General features: G+C 40.9%; 1 protein-coding gene across 3 annotated transcripts in view; it reads right to left on the reverse strand.

Annotated features, from left to right (window-relative positions):
- Positions 1–20451, reverse strand: part of LOC134352116 (piezo-type mechanosensitive ion channel component 2-like) — a 627709-nt gene that overhangs the window by 167138 nt on the left and 440120 nt on the right. For all 3 annotated transcript variants that reach the window (XM_063059335.1, XM_063059328.1, XM_063059345.1), the window contains 6 exons: positions 16710–16836; positions 14146–14264; positions 10416–10658; positions 7184–7295; positions 6656–6837; positions 2668–2816 (listed from right to left, as the gene is read on the reverse strand). In XM_063059335.1, coding sequence (XP_062915405.1) covers positions 2668–2816; positions 6656–6837; positions 7184–7295; positions 10416–10658; positions 14146–14264; positions 16710–16836 — 932 coding nt within the window. The remainder of the gene's footprint in view (positions 1–2667; positions 2817–6655; positions 6838–7183; positions 7296–10415; positions 10659–14145; positions 14265–16709; positions 16837–20451) is intronic.

A 20451-nucleotide genomic window follows, 5' to 3' on the forward strand; every position in this document is an offset into this window, starting at 1 on the left:
AACATCAAGGCCCATGCCATCTTCCTGCAGCTACCATCTGGCAGGTGGTACAGAAAACTGAAGTGCCACAGTACCAGATTCAAGAACAGCTACTTCCCTTCAACCATTAAGTTCTTGAACCAGCCAGCACAACCCTAAACACTACCTCAGTATAGCAACACTACAGCAGACTCTTTTCCTTTGCTCTAATTGTGTTATTTCTTGTAGAAATTGAGTATAGTTTTTGTATAACTGATGCTGTTGCTCTGAATATTGTGCACCTACCTGCGATGCTGCTGCAAGTAAGATTTTCATTGCACCTTACTTGTGCCTATGGCAATGAACTTGACTTCAAGTTGCACCCCAAGGTAATGGTCCGCTGCTAGGTCTAGACTGCGGACAGGGTGCATGGCTGGAGATGGGCTTGGAGTCCAGAACACCAGGGGTCAGGAATGCAGGTATGCAGCAGGATGCAGGGAATGAAACATTTTGTACATTTCTGGTTCCATTTAAACTTCAAGGTCCTCTGAAATACTAATTATACAACTGAATAACATCTTAAACACTATATTGAAAGCATATTTGGAATTAATAAGCGTAACCTAGAATATAGAATAGTGCTGTACAGGAACAGGTCCTTTGGCCCATTGTGTTGTGCTGAACTAACTGAACCAGTAATTAAATGTAATTAAGCTAATTCCCAATCCCTTCTGCCAAAACAAGGACCATATCCCTCTATTCTCTTCATATTCATGTACTAACCTAAGTGTTTCTTCTTTCTTTTTAAATCTTTTTATTGAATAAGTATACAAAAAGGTAAGCCATATAAACATTAATACAATGTTAAAATATAATAAAATTCCAGAAGGTATCAATACCAAAAAAAATACTACAAACAATGTAATTTAAACATAAGAAACCAAGATAACATAATAGTATACTAAATTTTATATATATCAATAGAAAAAAAGAAAAAAAAAACCCCCAAAAAAAACCCACCGTGCAACTAACTAAAAGCAAAGCAAAGCAATGGGCTAACTTGAAACCAAACAGAGTTAAAATTAAAATCACGTCCTCAATCCCGACCTCCATTAAAAACAGTGAAAAAAAAAACAAGAAGGATATATATTACATTAAATGAAAATATCGAATAAAAGGTCCCCAAATCTGTTCAAATTTAAATGAAGAATCATAAAGGTTACTTCTAATTTTCTCCAGATTCAAACATAAAATCGTCTGAGAGAACCAAAAAAAGGTAGTTGGAGCATTAAGCTCTTTCCAATGTTGTAAAATACATCTTTTCGCCATTAAAGTAAGAAATGCAATCATTCTACGGGCTGAAGGGAAAAGATTACTAGAAACTTTAGGTAGTCCAAAGATAGCAGTAATAGGGTGAGGAGAGATATCTATATTTAATACCTTAGAAATAATATTAAAAATATCTCTCCAAAAAGTTTCCAAAGTAGGGCAAGACCAAAACATATGAGTTAAAGAAGCTATCTGCCCCGAACATCTATCACAAAAAGGATTAATATGCGAGTAAAAACGCGTTAACTTATCTTTGGACATATGTGCTCTATGAACCACTTTATATTGAATTAGGGAATGTTTAGCACAAATAGAGGAAGTATTAACTAATTGTAAAATCTGCCCCCAATCATCCACAGAAATGGTAAGCCCCAATTCCTGTTCCCAATCTACCCTAATCTTATCAAATGGAGCTTTCCTAAGTTTCATAATAATATTATAAATCATAGCCGATGCAGCTTTCTGACATGGATTGAGGTTAATTATCGAATCTAAAATATATGTAGGAGGAAGCATTGGAAAGGAAGAAAGTATAGTACTTAGGAAATTTCTAACTTGTAAATATCTAAAAAAATGTATTCTTGATAAATTATATTTATTAGATAATTGTTCAAAAGACATAAGGGAACCATCTAAAAATAAATCCAAAAACCGTAAAATACCCTTAGTCTTCCAAGTTTGAAAAGCGCGATCCGTAAAAGAGGGAGGAAAAAATATGTTACCTAAAATAGGAATCGCTAACCCGAATTGATTAAGATCAAAAAATTTTCTGAATTGAAACCAAATGCGCAAAACATATTTAACTATCGGGTTAGACACCTGCTTAAGGCGTTTCGAATCAAAAGGGAGAGAGGAGCCTAAAATAGAGCCAAGTGTATAACCCTGAACAGATTGTAGTTCCTAAGTGTTTCTTGAACGCTTCTATCGTATTTGACTCCACCGCAACCCTTGGTACATATTCCAGGCACCCACCACTTTTGCGTAAAAAAATTTGCCCTGCACATCTCCTTTGAACTTACCCCCTCTCACCTTAAATTCATGCTCACTGGCATTAGATGTTTTGACCCTGGGAAAAAGGCACTGGCTGTCTATCTACACCTCTCCTAATCTTATAATCTTCTGTCAGTTCTCCCCGCAGCCTCACTGCTCCAGAGAAAACAACCCATGTTTGTCCATCCTCTCCTTATAGTACATGCCTCTTAATCCAGGCAGCGTCCTGGTAAACCTTCTCTGTACTCTCTGCAAAGCCTCCATGTCCTTCCTGGAATGGAGTGACCAGAACTGAATGCAATATTCCCAATTGTTAGGACACTGTGAGTTTATCAGAGTTTTACTACAGTGTTATTTTGTGCTGCGTACAGTCATTTCTCAGTTACTCACTTTTCAATATCCATTCCAGTCATGTTTTGCCACAGAGACGGGAATGAATCAAACTGATAGGTATACACGAGGATCAAAACCAGCATTGTGTAGGAGACAACAATAATCCAAAAATACTTCAAGATCCGCCGCCACCAATCATAATGCACCTGGGGAGAAAAATGCCTTCAGAAGTATAAGCAGCCAAGGAAAGCAGAATTAAGTAACATAAATAATTATTATATTTGGAAACGCTGGATTTGCCTGCATTGGTTTCCAAAATAAACCTCTTAACTACCATGGTCTGAACAGTAATACCAAATTCCCACTGCCAGCCACACTCTCAAGGAATGGTTGTAAGATCAAGTCCATGGCATAGTAATTCCTTAAGTACACTCCCAGAATTTATAGTTTACTGCTGGGAAATCACAGGCAAAAGAAAACTGAATACCTATTTCATTGAGGTATGCTTGGACGCATGATTTAAGTGGAAAAGGGGGCTTGGTCTGTGAGTTGCTAGATACAGTGGATTGTGTACTATGTCATAAAGTGGCAACGCTCTCAGCCCTTGATTGGATCGTCTGAATTTTTCCTTCTGTAACAGCCTTTCAACACATTCCATGTTTTTGGAGAAATGTTAACTCCATATTCCCACTACAGCTGTATTTAAAAATTACATCGGCAGTGCTAGATCCATCATTTAAAACGTTTTTGCTGGAAATCTTGCAGCCCATGAATTTCTCGCAAGTGAAATGAGCTAAGTGTGGCACGGGCAAGGAACAGCAGGGATTTAGGAGTCCTCTGGAGAACTTGTTGACCAAGACTTGCTGCTTCACCATCCTCTTTCACTCGATTACACGCTTAATCTCAATTACTGTTTTCCAAAACAATGATGAAATATTTTTGTTCTAATTGTGTTATCTGTTGTATAACTGTTGTTTATGTTTCCCTTGTCAATGCAGTGCCGATGTATTTGTGACGGGTTACATCACCGCCTGGTACAGAGGCTCCAGTTCACAGAATTGCAGGAGGTGTCCGAGAGTTGTCAGCCAGCTTCATCAAGGTACAATCTCCCACCTTTGAGGACACCTTCAAAAGGTGGTTACAAACTTTTCAGAAACCTGATGACAGAGGGGAAGAAGCTGTCCCTAAAAGGGTGTCTTCAGGCTCCTGTGTCTCCTCCTTGATAGTGGTAATGAGAAAAGGGACGGTGAGGGTCTTTAATATCTTTAAAAGGTATTCCTAAAACATTAGATTCAATCAGAAGAAAAGCTCACCAGCAGATTTACTTTCTTAGGAGGTTAAGAAGGCTTTGCTTGTCACCGAAGACTCTAACTATTTTTATAGATGTACTACTGAAGGCATCCTTACTGGTCACATTATGGTCTGTTATGGCAATTTGCATGCATAGGAATGAAAGAAGTTGCAGCAAGTAGTGGCCTCTGCCCAATATATCATGGGCACGTCCCTCCACACCATTGGCCATTTCTGCAGCAGGCGCTGCCTCAAGAAGGCAACACCCATTATCAAAGATCCCCACCAGGCCATGCCATCTTTTCACAGCTCCCACGGGGCAAGAGGTACTGAATTTATACCCATTTCTATTGCTGATACCTGGCACAGAAATGAGCATAAAGACCTGAAGAAGGGTCTCAGCCCCAAACACCAACTACTTGCTCATTTCCATAGATGCTACCTGACCTGCTGAGTTCCTCCAGTATTTTATCTGTGTTGCCTAGCACACGTTATTTAAACAATTTGCAATTTGGTCACTTTGCATTTTTGTGCATTTTTTGGTCACCTGGTGACTTGAAGAAAAAAAACAATTTACAGGAAGTGTAGAAGTAAGTATAAAAAGGTTGCCTCATGAATACATTAGCTCTCTGTTAAATCACCTTTCCACCAATTACAACAAAAAACAGTCAACGGGTGAAAAAGTGTTATGCCTGGAAAAATACTTCAGATAACATAATTCTCTAACTCTAATTCCAATACTTGCATGTTATTATAATCATTGAGCCACATCCTTTTAGATCACTTGTCACTTTTTTTTTACAATTAATGCCAAATGCAGCTGGGAGAACGTAACAAATGTGGCTTCTGAGAATTCCTGCCAATTAGCTTAATCTGGTGACTAGACCCAATTGAATGAATAATCTAGGCCTCTATACGTCCCCTTGTTAAATCTACTTGTATAATTTTCCTTAAAATGTGAGATAGTGTCGGCAATTAATTTGTGTAATTTCTGGCTCTAAAGATTCAATTTCTTCAGAAAATCTTGTGATTATGCATATTTAGTTTACAATTCAGTTCAATTCTGTACATTGCATAATATTTCTGGTGAATAAATGTGGAAATCCTCTTCTTCTGTAGCATGTGTTGTTTTACAGACTTCTCTAGAATCTGTCAAGATCATGATCTGTGGGATATTCACTGACTAGTCACTGACTGACACTGATTCTTATTGTGCAAGAGGTACTCAAGTCCTAACTAGTACAGGCTCTGCAGTGTTGCTTCATTCACTAAAGACAATGAAAGAATGAACAGCAACAAGACAAAATCCACCCCACCCCCACCCAGCCTGCTCCCACTGCTCCACCACTGGACTATGGAAAACAGGGATCACATTCCATTTCCAGGGAGTGTCCCTCATTGAATCAGGAGCAAATGATCACAACAGCATCTGGTGCACCTGGATAGCATTTCGCCAGGTGAGGGAAATGGTCCTCAAAGATCTGTTCCCCAAGCCGACCAATACTTATTCCACAGGTCAAAAGTCAGACCATGTACTGTATATATGATTTCAATTATATCTCTTCTAGATATAATCCCTCTGTAATTGGATCCTCGACTTCCTAACCAGAAGACCACAATCTGTGCAGATTGGTGATAATGTCTCCTCCTCGCTGACGATCAGCACTGGTGCACCTCATGGGTGTGTACTTGGCTCACTGCTCTAATCTCTATATACATATGACTGTGTGGCTAGGCATAGCTCAAATACCATCTATAAATTTGCTGATGTTACAACCACTGTTGGTAGAATCTCAGGTGGTGACGAGAGGGTGTACAGGAGTGAGATATGCCAACTAGTGGAGTGGTGCCACAGCAACAACCTGGCACTCAAAGTCAGAAAGATGGAAGAGCTGACTGTGGACTTCAGGAAGGGTAAGATGAAGGAACACATAGCAATCCTCATAGAGGGATCATAAATGGAGAGAGTGAACAGTTTCAAGTTCCTGGGTGTCAAGATTTCTGAGGATCTAACCTGGTCCCAACATATCGATGCAGTTATAAAGAAGGCAAGACAGCAGCTATACTTCATTAGGAGTTTGAAGTGATTTGGCATGTCAACAAAATACACTCAAAAATTTCTATAGTTGTACCGTGGAGAGCATTCTGACAGGCTGCATCACTGTCTGGTATGGAGTGGCTACTGCACAGAACCGAAAGAAGCTGCAGAGGGTTGTATATCTAGTCAGCTCCATTCTGGGCACTAGCCTACAAAGTACCCAGGACATCTCCAGGGAGTAGTGTCTCAGAAAGGCAGCATCCATTATTAAGGATCTCCAGCACCCAGGGTGTGCCCTTCTCTCACTGCCCTTTTCCCATCAGGTAGGAGGTACAGAAGCCTGAAGGCACACCCTCAGCAATTCAGGAACAGCTTCTTCCCCTCTGCCACCTGATTCCTAAATGTACAATGAACCCTTGGACATTACCTCACTTATTTAATATACAGTATTTCTGTTTTTTGCACTACTTTTAATCTATTCAATATATGCATACTGTAGTTGATCTACGTATTTACTATTATTTTTATTTTTTTTTTCCTTCTGTATTATGTATTGCATTGAACTGCTGCTGCTAAGTTAACAAATTTCATGTCACATGCCGGATAATAAACCTGATTCTGATTAAAAGTTTAAGTGTCTTTTAATTAAGGAATCTCACTGACTTAAGATGAAATTTCATTTTTTATGTAAGACCAAGATACTACCTGAATACATACCTGATATAAAGCCACACAGAACAGGAACAGCATCATGTAGATAATCTTGTACATGACAATCTTGCCTTCAAAACTCACGAAGAAAAACATTCCACCGCAGATGTAAATCCAATATTTGACAAACATTCCCATCACCAGGTTTCCTAATACTTTCATTATCTCTTTGCCTTGCTGGCTATCTTCTGCACAAACAAAAAAGACAAGGTTATCTGACAACTTTTAACTGAACTTTTTTGCATTCCCAAAGGAAGATTTGTCACCCCAAGATCTCGGTGATGACACAATGAAGGACTTGCCAGATTTTTATTTTGTATGGTTGTAGATGAGGAATAGAGATATGCGGAAGAGGGGAGATCAGGGAGAGATTAGACTATTTGTTCAATTGTCTCCCTGATAAACACAAAATTTGCTTATTTTAATTTTCCCTCTTGGTAAAGAAGTCAAGATTCTTAATGTTCTCTAGGTCAATCCAATTGAGACATTGCTCCTCAAATATTCTAACCCAAGCAATATAACAATCTGTTTTACCACTTTCTTCCACTCTGACTTCTGATAAGAGAGATCCTTTGTTCTTTTCAGCTTCACGACGTTCAGTAATATTTTGACGGAGCAAAAGCCAAAAGGTCAACGCGCACAGGATCTATTAGAAGAAAACAGGATACTGATTAATCTGAACAAAGAAATAATTAATCATGTGCTGAGAGAAGCAGATACATTTCTGCAAAGATGAAACTTTGATTTACGTTTAAGCCTTGAACTTGCTTTATACAATTTAACTTCAGGCTATTCTGACAGCAACTCCCAAATATCAAGTCACCATTGTAAGTGCATCTAAACACCACCCCCCTTCAAGGCACTCTTTATTCCTAGCAATGCACACAAAATGCTGGAGGAAACTGAGCAAGTTAGGCAGTATTTAGATGGGAAATAAACAGTTGATGTTTTGGGCTGAGACTCCTCATTGGGACCCTTAATTAAATTGATTTATAGACAATCGACAATAGGTGCAGGAGTAGGCCATTAGGCCCTTCGAGCCAGCACCGCCATTCACTGTGATCGTGGCTGATCATCTACTATCAGTATCCAGTTCCTGCCTTATCCCCATAACCTTTGATTCCGCTATATTTAAGAGCTCTATCCATCTCTTTCTTGAAAGCATCCAGAGACTAGGCCTCCACAGCCTTCTGGGGCGGAGGATTCCATATATCCACCACTCTCTGGGTGAAAAAGTTTTTCCTCAACTCCGTTCTAAATGGCCTACCCCTAATTCTTAAACTGTGGCCTCTGGTTCTGGACTCACCCATCAGCGGGAACATGCTTCCTACCTGCAGCGAGTCCAATCCCTTAATAATCTTCAAACAACAGGAATTCTGCAGATGCTGGAAATTCAAGCAACACACATCAAAGCTGCTGGTGAACGCAGCAGGCCAGGCAGCATCTCTAGGAAGAGGTACAGTCGATGTTCCAGGCCGAGACCCTTCGTCAGGACTAGGACAGGGCAACGACCATGGACACCTTCAAAGTGATTGCGCAACCACCAACTGTGACTCCAGCCTTGAACTCCAGGCGGGGTCTTTATGTGCTGCTATTGTGACTCACGCCTCCCCTTCCCCCACCAATACTCTGCAATCCCGTCTCCTTCAGATCCCATCGTCAGCTCCCGGGTCCTCAGAGGCTCCATCTTCCTCTCACCCCAACCCTCCCCTTTCCATTGACACCCCCAGCCTCCCCCCTCCCCCCTCTGATCCCAACTCTCATCCGTGCCGGGTCTTTACCATCCCCTAGTCCTGACGAAGGGTCTCGGACTGAAACGTCGACTGTACCTCTTCCTAGAGATGCTGCCTGGCCTGCTGCGTTCACCAGCAACTTTGATGTGTGTCCCTTAATAATTTTATATGTTTCAATAAGATCCCCTCTCAGCCTTCTAAATTCCAGAGTATACAAGCCCAGTCGCTCCAATCTTTCGACATATGACAGTCCCGCCATCCCGGGAATTAACCTTGTGAACCTATGCTGCACTCCCTCAATAGCAAGAATGTCCTTCCTCAAATTTGGAGACCAAAACTGCACACAGTACTCCAGGTGTGGTTTCACCAGGGCCCTGCACAGCTGCAGAAGGACCTCTTTGCTCTTATACTCAATCCCCTTGTTATGAAGGCCAGCATGCCATTAGCTTTTTTCACTGCCTACTGTACTTGCATGCTTGCTTTCAGTGACTGATGCACAAGAACACCTAGATCTCGTTGTGCTTCCCCTTTTCCTAAGTTGACTCCATTTAGATAATAATCTGCCTTCCCGTTCTTACCACCAAAGTGGATAACCTCACATTTATCCACATTAAACTGCATCTGCCATGCATCTGCCCACTCAGCCAGCCTGTCCAATTCACCCTGCATTCTCATTACATCCTCCTCACATTTCACACTGCCTCCCAGCTTTGTGTCATCGGCAAATTTGCTAATGTTACTATTAATTCCCTCATCTGAATCATTAATATATATTGTAAACAATTGCGGTCCCAGCACTGAACCCTGCGGTACCCCACTGGTCACCGCCTGCCATTCCGAAAGGGACCTGTTAATCGCTACTCTTTGTTTTCTGTCAGCCCGCCAATTTTCAATCCATGTCAGTACTCTTCCCCCAATACCATGTGCTCTAATTTTTCCCACTAATCTCCTATGTGGGACTTTATCAAGGGCCTTCTGAAAGTCCAGGTACACTACATCCACTGGCTCTCCCTTGTCCATTTTCATAGTTACATCCTCAAAAAATTCCAGAAGATTAGTCAAGCACGATCTGCCCTTTGTAAATCCATGCTGACTCGGACCAATCCTGTTACTACTATCCAGATGTGTCGTAATTTCATCTTTTATAATTGACTCCAGCATCTTTCCCACCACCGACGTCAGGCTAACCGGTCTATAATTCCCCGTTTTCTCTCTTCCTCCCTTCTTGAAGAGATGGACAACATTAGCCACCCTCCAATCCACAGGAACTGATCCTGAATCTATAGAGCATTGGAAAATGATTACCAATGCATCCACGATTTCTAAAGCCACCTCCTTAAGTACCCTGGGATGCAGACCATCAGATCCCGGGGACTTATCAGCCTTCAGACCCAACAGCCTATCCAACACCATTTCCTGCCTAATATAAATTTCCTTCAATTCATCCATTACTCTAGGTCTTTTGGCCACTATTAGATCTGGGAGATTGCTTGTGTCTTCCCTAGTGAAGACAGATCCAAAGTACCTGTTCAACTCATCTGCCATTTCCTTGTTCCCCATAATAAATTCACCCGCTTCTGTCTTCAAGGGCCCAATTTTGGTCTTAACTATTTTTTTCCTTTTTACATACCTAAAGAAGCTTTTATTATCCTCCTTTATATTCTTGGCTAGATTTCTCTAATGAGGAATTATAGCACCATTCCTTCATCATCATTGGAACTCCCTTCCCGCAAAATCACATCACATTCATCAGCAGGAGAAGGGCTGACCACAACCTTCTCAAGGGAAATTATAGAGTCAATAATTCACATTCAATAAATTACGTAGCTATTAAAACGCACAATAAAATATTAAATGATAATTCTGTTTCTCTTTCCCCAGATACTACTTGATTCTTAGAGCATAGCTAGCATTTTCCATTTTAAGTACACTGTACAATTAGACATGTGACAAAGGGGCAGAGAGTGAAATTCAGGTATCAATTCCAAAACAGTCATAAAGGTATCTTGTAATATTATTTTAGTTAAACAAACCTTTGAACCCAATTCAACACATGGTGTCTCCATCTTTTTCAGTACTCCAGATGGCTCAGGAAGTTCATCTTTAGTAAGGTCGAGACTCCAGATATATTGTAGGGTTAGCAGGATGTTTCCATAGAAGACCATGAATGGAGATGTGAGCATTGCATATCGTCGACGGTCTCGCAACATCCACAGCACACATGACCAAATCAACAACACAAAAGTGAGCCAGCTATGGTAGGTAATACTCCAGGCCTAGATGAAAGCGATAAGATGATTAAAAATTGTTCACATTTAAAATAAATTTCCCTCAGTGAACATACTGTCTAACTGAATATAACTGATAATGATTAAGGCTAAGATACACAGAATGTCAAATCTACAGTAGTTTGAGTGAGAAACTTTAGTATGAAACTAGAGTCCTGAACTTAAAGGAACAGTAATTAGTCAAAGTAAAACAAATTTGTAAAAGTACATATACATCTCCATATACTACTGTGAGATTTAGTTTTTTGCAGGCATTCGCAATAGATACAAAGAAACACAATGGAATCAATGAAAACGTTGGTTTGATTGGTTTGAGGGCAGAGTTGTACGGAGCGGGCTGGTAAAACGCATTCGGGTTTAACATCGTAAATGGACAGTGACAGATGATTAAGAAGATGATTTATCAGTCTCCAGAAAAGACACAGTGGAGAGGAAGAAAGGGTGCATAAGAAGGATACATTGGCTGCAGCTAAGGAGGATAGTGATGAGCAACCCAAGTGAAATGTTTGCAAAGTTGTGAAGATTAGTGACAGTTACAGGACTAAATACTTCATAGAAGGCAAAACAGGATGACCAAAAATATTATAAAGAGGGAAATGATCTGTGTAGTAGTTTCCGGTTCCATAGAGTTGTAGAAGTAGATAGCAAGGAAATAACCCATTTGTTCCATCAGCTCCATGCCAATCATCGAGCATCTATATGCACTAATTCTACACCTGTCTTATTTAACTCTTCTTTCATTCCCATCAACTCCCCAACTAACCTACAGACTCATTAACTTGCTCACGGCAAATGAACTTGCCCTCTCCAATATTCTTAGGATGTGGGAGGAAACCCAGGTGGTCTCAGGGAGAAGATACAAACTTCACAGAGACAGTACCTGAGCTTGAGATGGAACCTGTCTCATGGGAACTGTGACAAAGAACTCCATACCTATGTCACTGTTATATCCTCATATATTTCTGCAAGCAATGAATTGCATTTTTTGCATTTTTTTTCCTTTGGAACATGGCAACGGACATATTGAACTTTCCTACCTCTGTGTTCAAAACGTTTCAGTATTGCTGCTCCAGAGATTCAAAATGGTGGCCCCAAAATGTGCTGCTTTCAGGAACATTAGATTAACACCAGAAGTACAATTGTGTTATAAATGGGCAGGGTGCTGGTGAGGCCACATCGGGAGTACCATGCACAGTTCTGGTCCACTGGTCTAAGAAAGGATGTAGCTCTAATGAGATTCACTAGGGTAATTCCAGGAATGTGAGGGTTGTCCTATCAACACAGCACAAATAGTTTGGGTCTGTATTCTTTGGAGCTTAGAAAAATGAGGAATAATCTTATTTAAATATATATTGTAAGATCTTAAGGGTTTGGCAGGATAGAGGTTGAGATGCTTTTACAAGTTGAGAATCTTGTATAAAGTTTCAATTTAAGGGGACAGTTATTTAAAATAAAGCTACATAGAATTTTCTTTCATTACAGAGAATTCTCTTTCCCAGAAAATTAAGGAGGCTAGTTCCTTCCATGTATATTCTTATGTTCTTAGGATATGCAGCTCTGACGGAACTTGAACCAAGTTCCCCTGGAACCCTCCAAAACATAGGGATCTGTGCAGGAACTGACATCCTGTCTTGTATTATGTGAAATTAGTTGTTTTGTGGCAGCAGTACAGTGCAAAGACATAAAATTACTATAAAGGACAAAAAAGTGCACAATGAGGTAGTCTTCATGGGCTACTGGACTGTTCAGATATCTGATGATGGACATTAAAATTTCAGAATAATGTCAAATTACCTGGAAACTATTTCATCATCTGTCATGACAGGAGACTGTAAAAAGACTACTGAAAGAAAATTCATCCATTGTATTATCCCAGGCAATTCTAATTGTGATGTTCCCAGCATTGCATTTTGGAAGAGCCACTGCAAGTACTGAAGAGGCAGAATGATAAAGGAATATCTAGCTCCCACCAGTAATGTTTAAAATGAGTTGCGTGCTTCAGAGGTCATGACATAGCAATCCATGATGGCTATCCTTGGATCACACTTTTTCTGCTAAATGATCACTGCAATCAATAGTCTGTAACTTCCCTTTCGGAGTTGAGCTTTTGAACCCCCTGTACAACCTGGCATTTTTTACAGTCTGGATGGTAGTGGCGCAACATGTATGGGCCAAACTGAGGCCTTGGGGTGCAGGCCTGAGAGTGAGGAATGAGCTAATGTATGGCCATTGAGGGATTGGAGTTGGAACTGATTTGAAGCGAGGATCTGAGGAGAGGCACAGTCAAGGTGGTGGGACCCATGCCCAAGAGCGAGCAATGAGTCAACGTTTGATGAATTTCAACGCTGGGCCAGATTGGAAAGGTCAGGTACGAGTTGCATCAAAGTAGTGGGGCCCAGATCCAAGAGCAGACTGAAGCACCGGAGCCGAGATCCGAGGGTGAGGAACGAACTGAGGTTCGGCTGATTTAAGCACCAGGCCAGATTGAAAAGGTTAGGGTGTCAGGAGCAGAGGCCCGTGTTCAGCTTGCTGCTTGTCTCTGCACTGAACAGCCAACAGGCTCTTGGATCAGCTATGACTGGCTTCGTGGCTGTGAACTCACTTTTGTGACCCTCAGTTCTGAATGTTATTGCTTGCACAATTTGTTCATTTTTTTGCACATTGGATGTTTGCGGTCTTCTTTTTTAATGGGTTCTTTTGGGTTTCTTTGTTTTGTGGCTGCCTGTAAGGAGATGGATCTCAAGGTTGTATAATGTATACATACTTTGATAATACATGTACTTTGAACTTTGAGATGGATTAATACTAATGCTTCGAGTCTATTTCACCTCGGATCTGGTAATAACATTAACAATATCAATTTCCAAAAGGCTGCCCTCGGGATCATTAACAATCTCTGAGACAGTTCTGAGTTTGCTTTTCATATCTTGGATCCAAACGTGGGAGTTAAGATTGCAGAATCACTCCAGCGAAGAGTTGGTGCATCATGACCCCCTCTACATACTGTGCAGGACAAACTGCAGAAAGCTCTTCTTTTGAAAGTATTGTTTGGCTCTGGAAACATTTCCACATTACAACAATGCTAAGGCATAGTTGTGCTTAGCTAGTATTAACTTAGAGATTAATTGAGCATAGGAACTGGCTATATGGCCCAGTTCATCCATACGCACCTAAGTATCCACCATACTCTAAGTTGTTCATGTTTGGCCCATATCTCTTTAAAACCTCTATTATCCATGTGCTTATCCAAATGTCTCTTAAATGATGTTATTTTACTTGCCATAACCACTTCCTCTGGTAGGTCATTTCATATACTGACCACATTGTGCAAAGAAATTGCTCCTCAGGTCCCTTCAGAATTTTCACCTCTCAACTTAAACCTATGCCTTCCAGATTTTAGCTTCCCCTTCCCTGGGTAAAAGACTAACACAGCTTTGATGAATGAAGAATCAGGCTCCCAGTTCGATCAACTCACCATCATGGCAATGAGTGCACAGATATAACTCTGCTTCATAATGAAACGGAAAATAGTGATAAGGCTGTTGAGTCTGCTGTTAACTGGTTCTTCCACAATACTTTCTTCTTTCTCTTTGTCTAGCAATAACAAACAAAAATATTTAATCAGTTAAGTCTGCCATAACCTGCCACAGATTTAATCAACAGAAGGGCCTCCCCTGGCACTGGATGACTCTGGAGACCATAATGTACCTGAAGATAAACCATGCTAGTTTTAAATTACAGATACCAGCCTTCAACAAAGTAGCATATAATCTATGGGTATAGAATGACAACACAAATATATACCTGAAATAATGGTAATTCTTTTCCCAATGCTTTAAAATCTTAAGCTAACAATGAAAAGAAGGAAGCTATTCAGCCCATCAAATTCATACTGGCTCCCTTGAGATTAATCCATTTGGCCCAACTCCTTATTTCCTCATACTTCTGAAAATTACTCTCCCTGGCACAGGCCCATCAACACCCTTTTGATTCCCTTTGCCATTAATTCACACATTCACACAGATGTGATTTACATGTAAAGGGGTTTCGACTTTTATGTTACTGCGGAGGCTAATTAAAATGGTGTCTTTGTTATGTTAATCTGGGGAATGCGGCTTTGTTGTGTTAAATGCTGAGAAAGTTTGTGCTAACAGTTTGTTTTTGCTTTAGTGTGTGATAAAAGAGTGCTATTAACCAATTGGGATAGTTGTTATGGTTTTGGTGTATTTGAAGATACTGTATGCGCGGGGTTTTGGGGGAGAAGGCGGGAGAGCGAGACAGAGGATGGACGAGGTGCTGTGAGTCCGCTAACGGGGTCAGACCCCGAGCGGGACATTCGGCGAGGAAACGGAGACGGACCCATGTGGAGCGTCTGGTCGACCACCGTTGTTGGTCCCAGGCGGCCGGTCGAGGGGGTCCGAGGGGGTCGCAGGGTGAAGAAGAAGGTCCTTGAGCTCCAATGGTTTTTGTGCACGAAGAGATTGAACTTTGATAAGTGTGGCGCCTTTTATTTTCCTTTTATATTTTATTCTCTTTTAATTATATAGTTCCAGTAATATCTATAAACTGTAAATCATTTAATTGCATCTGGTGTATTGTCTGTTATTTGGGCGGGGTGATATACCTCACACAGCATCCACACAAACAAATTATCCAGTTTGGCGGGGCCGAGGCTGTTTCCCTAGACGACAGCGAGCCGAGCGACCCTGAGGGTGGCTGGGGGGGGGGGCTACGTACAGTAGGCCGCTAACCCACCAACCCATCTTTTGGATGTGAGAGGAAACCGGAACACGCAGGGGAAAGACAGTGCGGTGGTCACAAGGGTGACGTACAAACTCCATGCGAAGAACACTGAGGTCAGAATTGAACCTGGGTCCCTGGAACAGTGAGATACAGCCATACTCACTACACCACCCTGCCACCCAAAATTCCAGTGTGGGTTGAGGAACCTCTTTGATGTGGCAACAGGCTAATAGTGTCCAGCCATCTGGATGGAGGTAAACCTGGATTTGTGTGGATCCAGAAACTTCTTTCACGCATGAAAGATTCTCTGGTAGAAGAATGGGAAAAGTAACATTTGAAGGTAATTTACTTTTTAAAATTTCATGTCATGTTTTTTAAAGACCTTAGTTTAATATCTTTATTGATTGCTAATGTGTTACCAAAATATTGTGTATTTTTGAAACTTTTGAATGATATTATTTTAAATAACTTACATTAGTTTTAGTCCTTATAAGCATCGTTGAATGTCAGGAACATTCAAAACTATGAAAAGAACTCACTGCTCTGCTGTGATACCAAACCCTGCCCTTAGCATTGCCTTCTATCAAATTTGACTGCGGCATTCCACAATACGTTGCCCGATACCTAGTGCTCCTTTAGACTTGGCTTCCTAACTTGCTACTGTGGAGGTTTAATGAGACGGAGCCCTGGTGGAAGCAGGTGGGTGCCACTATATAGGGTAAAGGTGGACCAGACTCAGGGAGATCCGGTCAAATATTTATTTGGACCATAGAGACACAAAAATAATTATCTTGGATTTTCTGCAGGGGGAGAAAATAGCTGTTTTCATTACTTCCCATTTAGTTCAATGCATTAAATTAGCAGTGCATAGGTGCACTATCTTTACTGCTCAATAGATATTAGAATTTGTTGCTTAAACCCCCTCAGGTTCAAGTGGAAGTTATTCTTGTAGAACTATCACCCAGTATTACAACAGCGACAGTGAAAAACTCAATAATGAAGCTCAAGAAATCATATCCAAGATATCCTCCGCCCCATTACCTTAGTAGGTTATCATATAGGACATATTTAACCAGGCCAACCATTCTAAATTTATATTAATCAGACAAAGCCATCCACTGCCTGAGTTGGATTCACTATGGGATACAAATCTCCCAAGACTACTGAAAATATTTGTTTGGTTCCATTCAACTGAGTTCACTTCAGACCAATTTTCACCCAGAACTAATTACCACTCTTGGGCTGACTGCTTGGAAAATATAATAGAAATTCAATAGCACTCATCATTGAACTTACCAGGAGATACATTTCCCACCTCCCATTTGTATTGTGGAGTGGAGTACATCTCTAGTGAGACTGGACCATTTTCACCTTGCACTCCATTGTAGTCTGAAGGATTCCCATTCACTGTCATTATCAAGGACTGGAAGAAGAGGGAAACATTTCTTAGGAGACCAGTGAAGGAAGCCAAACATGCAGCCAACATTTCCTCTGAAATTTTGATTTGATTTTCAAATTCTATTGAATTCACTGTCACTTCTCTTACAGAAACATTAAACTCAAGTAACCTCTGCTTCTTCTCTCCTATTGCTTCTTTTCCATTGCTCATCCTTAGTGCTTTTTGCTTTTCTTTTGGTCTTTGATAAAGTGTTGCCCTTTGTCCTATCCCTCCCTTCTCTATATCTTAAAACCAATTTGTATTCTCTTTTTTCTAGTTCGGGTAAAGAGTCTTTGACTAGAAATTTCAACTCTGTTTCACTTTCCATACACACTGCCTCACCAGCATTTCATTTTTCAGATTTCCATCTTCTGTAGTGTTTATTCTCAAAAAAACAGTATCAGATATTTTCACACTGTTTTCCAAATTCCCTGTTTAAAAGAGCTTTCATAATTCAATGACATTACTAAGAGAGGAAAGAGCTGTTGATACTATACAGGGCATTGGTAAGGCCAAAATTGGAGTACTGTGTACAGTTCTGGTCACTGAATTATAGGAAAGATGTCAACAAAATAGAGAAAGTACAGAGAAGATTTATGAGAATGTTACCTGGGTTTCATCACCTAAGTTACAGAGAAAGGTTGAACAATTTGGGACTTTATTCTTTGGCGTGTAGAAGGTTGAGGGGGGACTTGATAGAGGTGTTTAAAATTATGAGGGGGATAGATAGAGTTGATGTGGATAGGCTTTTTCCATTGAGAGTGGGGGAGATTCAAACAAGAGGACATGAGTTGAGAGTTAAAGGGCAAAAGTTTAGGGGTAACATGAGGGGGAACTTCTTTACTCAGAGAGTGGTAGCTGTGTGGAACGAGCTTCCAGCAGAAGTGGTTGAGGCAGGTTCGATGTTGTCGTTTAAAGTTAAAATGGATAGATATATGGACAGGAAAGGAATGGAGGGTTATGGGCTGAGTGCAGGTCAGTGGGACTAGGTGAGAGTAAGAGTTTGGCACGGACTAGAAGGGCCGACATGGCCGATTCTGTGCTGTAATTGTTATATGGAAAAAGCTACTGTTATAATTTTTATTGATGAATTTCTAATGGGGTAATTTGTTTCAGTTGATACATTATAACAGATGACATACTGTATATATTGAGTATAAACATTGAGAGGTCATGTTGCAATTGTACAAGACTCTGATGAGGCCTTACTTAGAATACTGTGCTCAGTTTTGTTTGCACTGCTGCAGGAACAATGTTATTAAACTAGACAGAGTGCAGGAAAGATGAACAAGAATATCATCAGGATTTGAGGCACTGAGTTATAGTGAGAGGTTGGACAGGCTGGATGTTTATTCGTTGGAGTGTGGGAGACTGAGAGGTAATCTCCTGAGGGGTATAGACAGGCTGAGTGCACTTTTTCCCATGGTTGGGGAATCAAGACCTGGAGAGCATAGGTTTAAGATGAGAGGAGCAAAAATTAATAGGAACTTGATGGACAACCTACTTACAAAAAGCGTTGCAAGTATGTGGCTAAGACAGATATAATAACTACTTTTAAGACAGTTAGATTGGAATGGTTTTAAATGGTATGGGCTAAAGACTGGCAAATGGGATGAGCTTGGTTAATATGGACCAGTAGGGCTGGAGGGGCTGTTTCTATGCTGTAACCATGAATCTATGACTTTATTACACTAGTTATCGCAGCTATTGAAATTGCTCTCTAGAACCAAAAATAAGGAGGGAGTTAATTAGTTAGTCAAGTTGATCAGTAGGTCAGGCCACAGTTAATGCTTTGTGTCAAAGTCCATTTGTCAGAATTGAGTAGGAGACAAAAGAAGCTCATTAAGCTGAAAGAAGGATGGAGGGGTGGGGGGGGGGGTACCAAAGTGATGGGAACAAGCTGTAAATAGGACTACCTGATCAACAAGTCAATGGGAGGAAGCAGTCAGGGAGTGAAGACATTGACAGAAAGGTATAGGAGTCTCAAAAGACGGAGCAGATGGAGATTTCCGGCAGGTCAGGCTGAACACATCTTGCATGCCCAGAGAACAAGGAAGAATAAAAAAAAACAAGCTGAACCAATATCACAGACAGATGACTGATACTGACCAGAAATCTACCTGACATTGTACAATTCAATATTCAGTTCACAGAGCTGCAACATACCCAGATGGAAGATGACGTGCTGTTTCTCAAGCTTCCATTGGACTCTATTGTAGCAGCACAGGAAGTCATAGACTGATATTAGCTGAACTTGTTAGTCTACCCTTTCCCTTTCTCTTTTCTCTCTTTTTTGGGAATGAAGGATATGCCACGCTGACCTACTGTTTACATCTTCCTGCTCTGCAAGTACAAGTTTAATTGTCATTCAGCCATACACATTTATACAGCTAAATGAAACAGTATTCAATGTGTCCGTATTTCAGTGGAATAAAGGAAATTACAATGGCATGAGAGGGGAGCTGGCCGAAGTTGACTGGAAAGGGACATTTGCAGGAAGCACAGCAGAGCAGCAATGGCTGGAGTTTCTGCGAAAAATGAGGGAAGTGCAAGACAGATACATTCCAAATAATAAGAAATTTTCAAAGGGAAGAGAGGAAGCTGGCGACTAATATCAAAGAAGATACTAAAAGCTTTTTTAAGTATATAAAGGGTAAAAGAGAGTCGAGGGTAGATATAGGACCAACAGAAAATGACACTGGAGATATTGTAATGAGAAATGCAGAGATGGCAGAGGAAATGAAAGCATATTTTACATCAATCTTCACAGTGGAAGATGTCTGCAGTATACCGGACATTCAAGAGTGTCAGGGAAGTGAAGTTTGTGCAGTGAAAATTACAACTGAGAAGGTGCTCAGGAAGTTTAATGGTCTGAGGGTGGATAAATCTCCTCGACTTGATGGAATGCACCTTTGGGTTTTGAAGGAAGTAGCTGGAGAGATTGCGGAGGCATTAATGATGATCTTTCAAGAATCGATAGATTCTGGCATTGTACCGGATGACTAGAAAATTGCAAATGTTACTACACTATTTAAGAAGGGTGGGAGGCATCAGAAAGGAAACTATAGACCTGTTAGCCTGACGTCAGTGGTTGGGAAGTTGTTGGAATCGATTCTTAGGGATGAGATTACAGAATACCTGGAGGCACATGACATGACAGGCCAAAGCCAGCATGGTTTCCTGAAAAGAAAATCCTGCCTGACAAACCTACTGCAATTCTTTGAGGAAATTCGGCAGGAGGAGAGAGAGCAGCACACCGTGTATGCGCAGCCCTCTGGTGAAAAATGATATCGTATCCGTTAAATAGGGGCCGTGGACAATTCTGATTTGATGGAGAGGGACGTGAAAGCACAGAGGAACATTTGGAGAAATATCTGAAACGCTCGTTCGCTGCTGTCGTTACTGCGTGGTTGGGAATCTTTTGGAGGGTAGGCCTCAAAATCCCTGGCTTTGCCTGCTGTTGGCGACTGAGATTGAGGTCGAATCGTTCGGACAGAGATGGCGCTCAGTACTCGGTGTCGGAGAGCTGATCAGAGCTCAAAGTTTTCGGATGACTCAGAGTCGGACTGTAATCGGCATGGCAGGGAGAGTTCTTCCTTT

This window comes from Mobula hypostoma, chromosome 1, assembly GCF_963921235.1.
Source record: "Mobula hypostoma chromosome 1, sMobHyp1.1, whole genome shotgun sequence".
Classification (NCBI taxonomy): Eukaryota; Metazoa; Chordata; class Chondrichthyes; order Myliobatiformes; family Myliobatidae; genus Mobula; species Mobula hypostoma.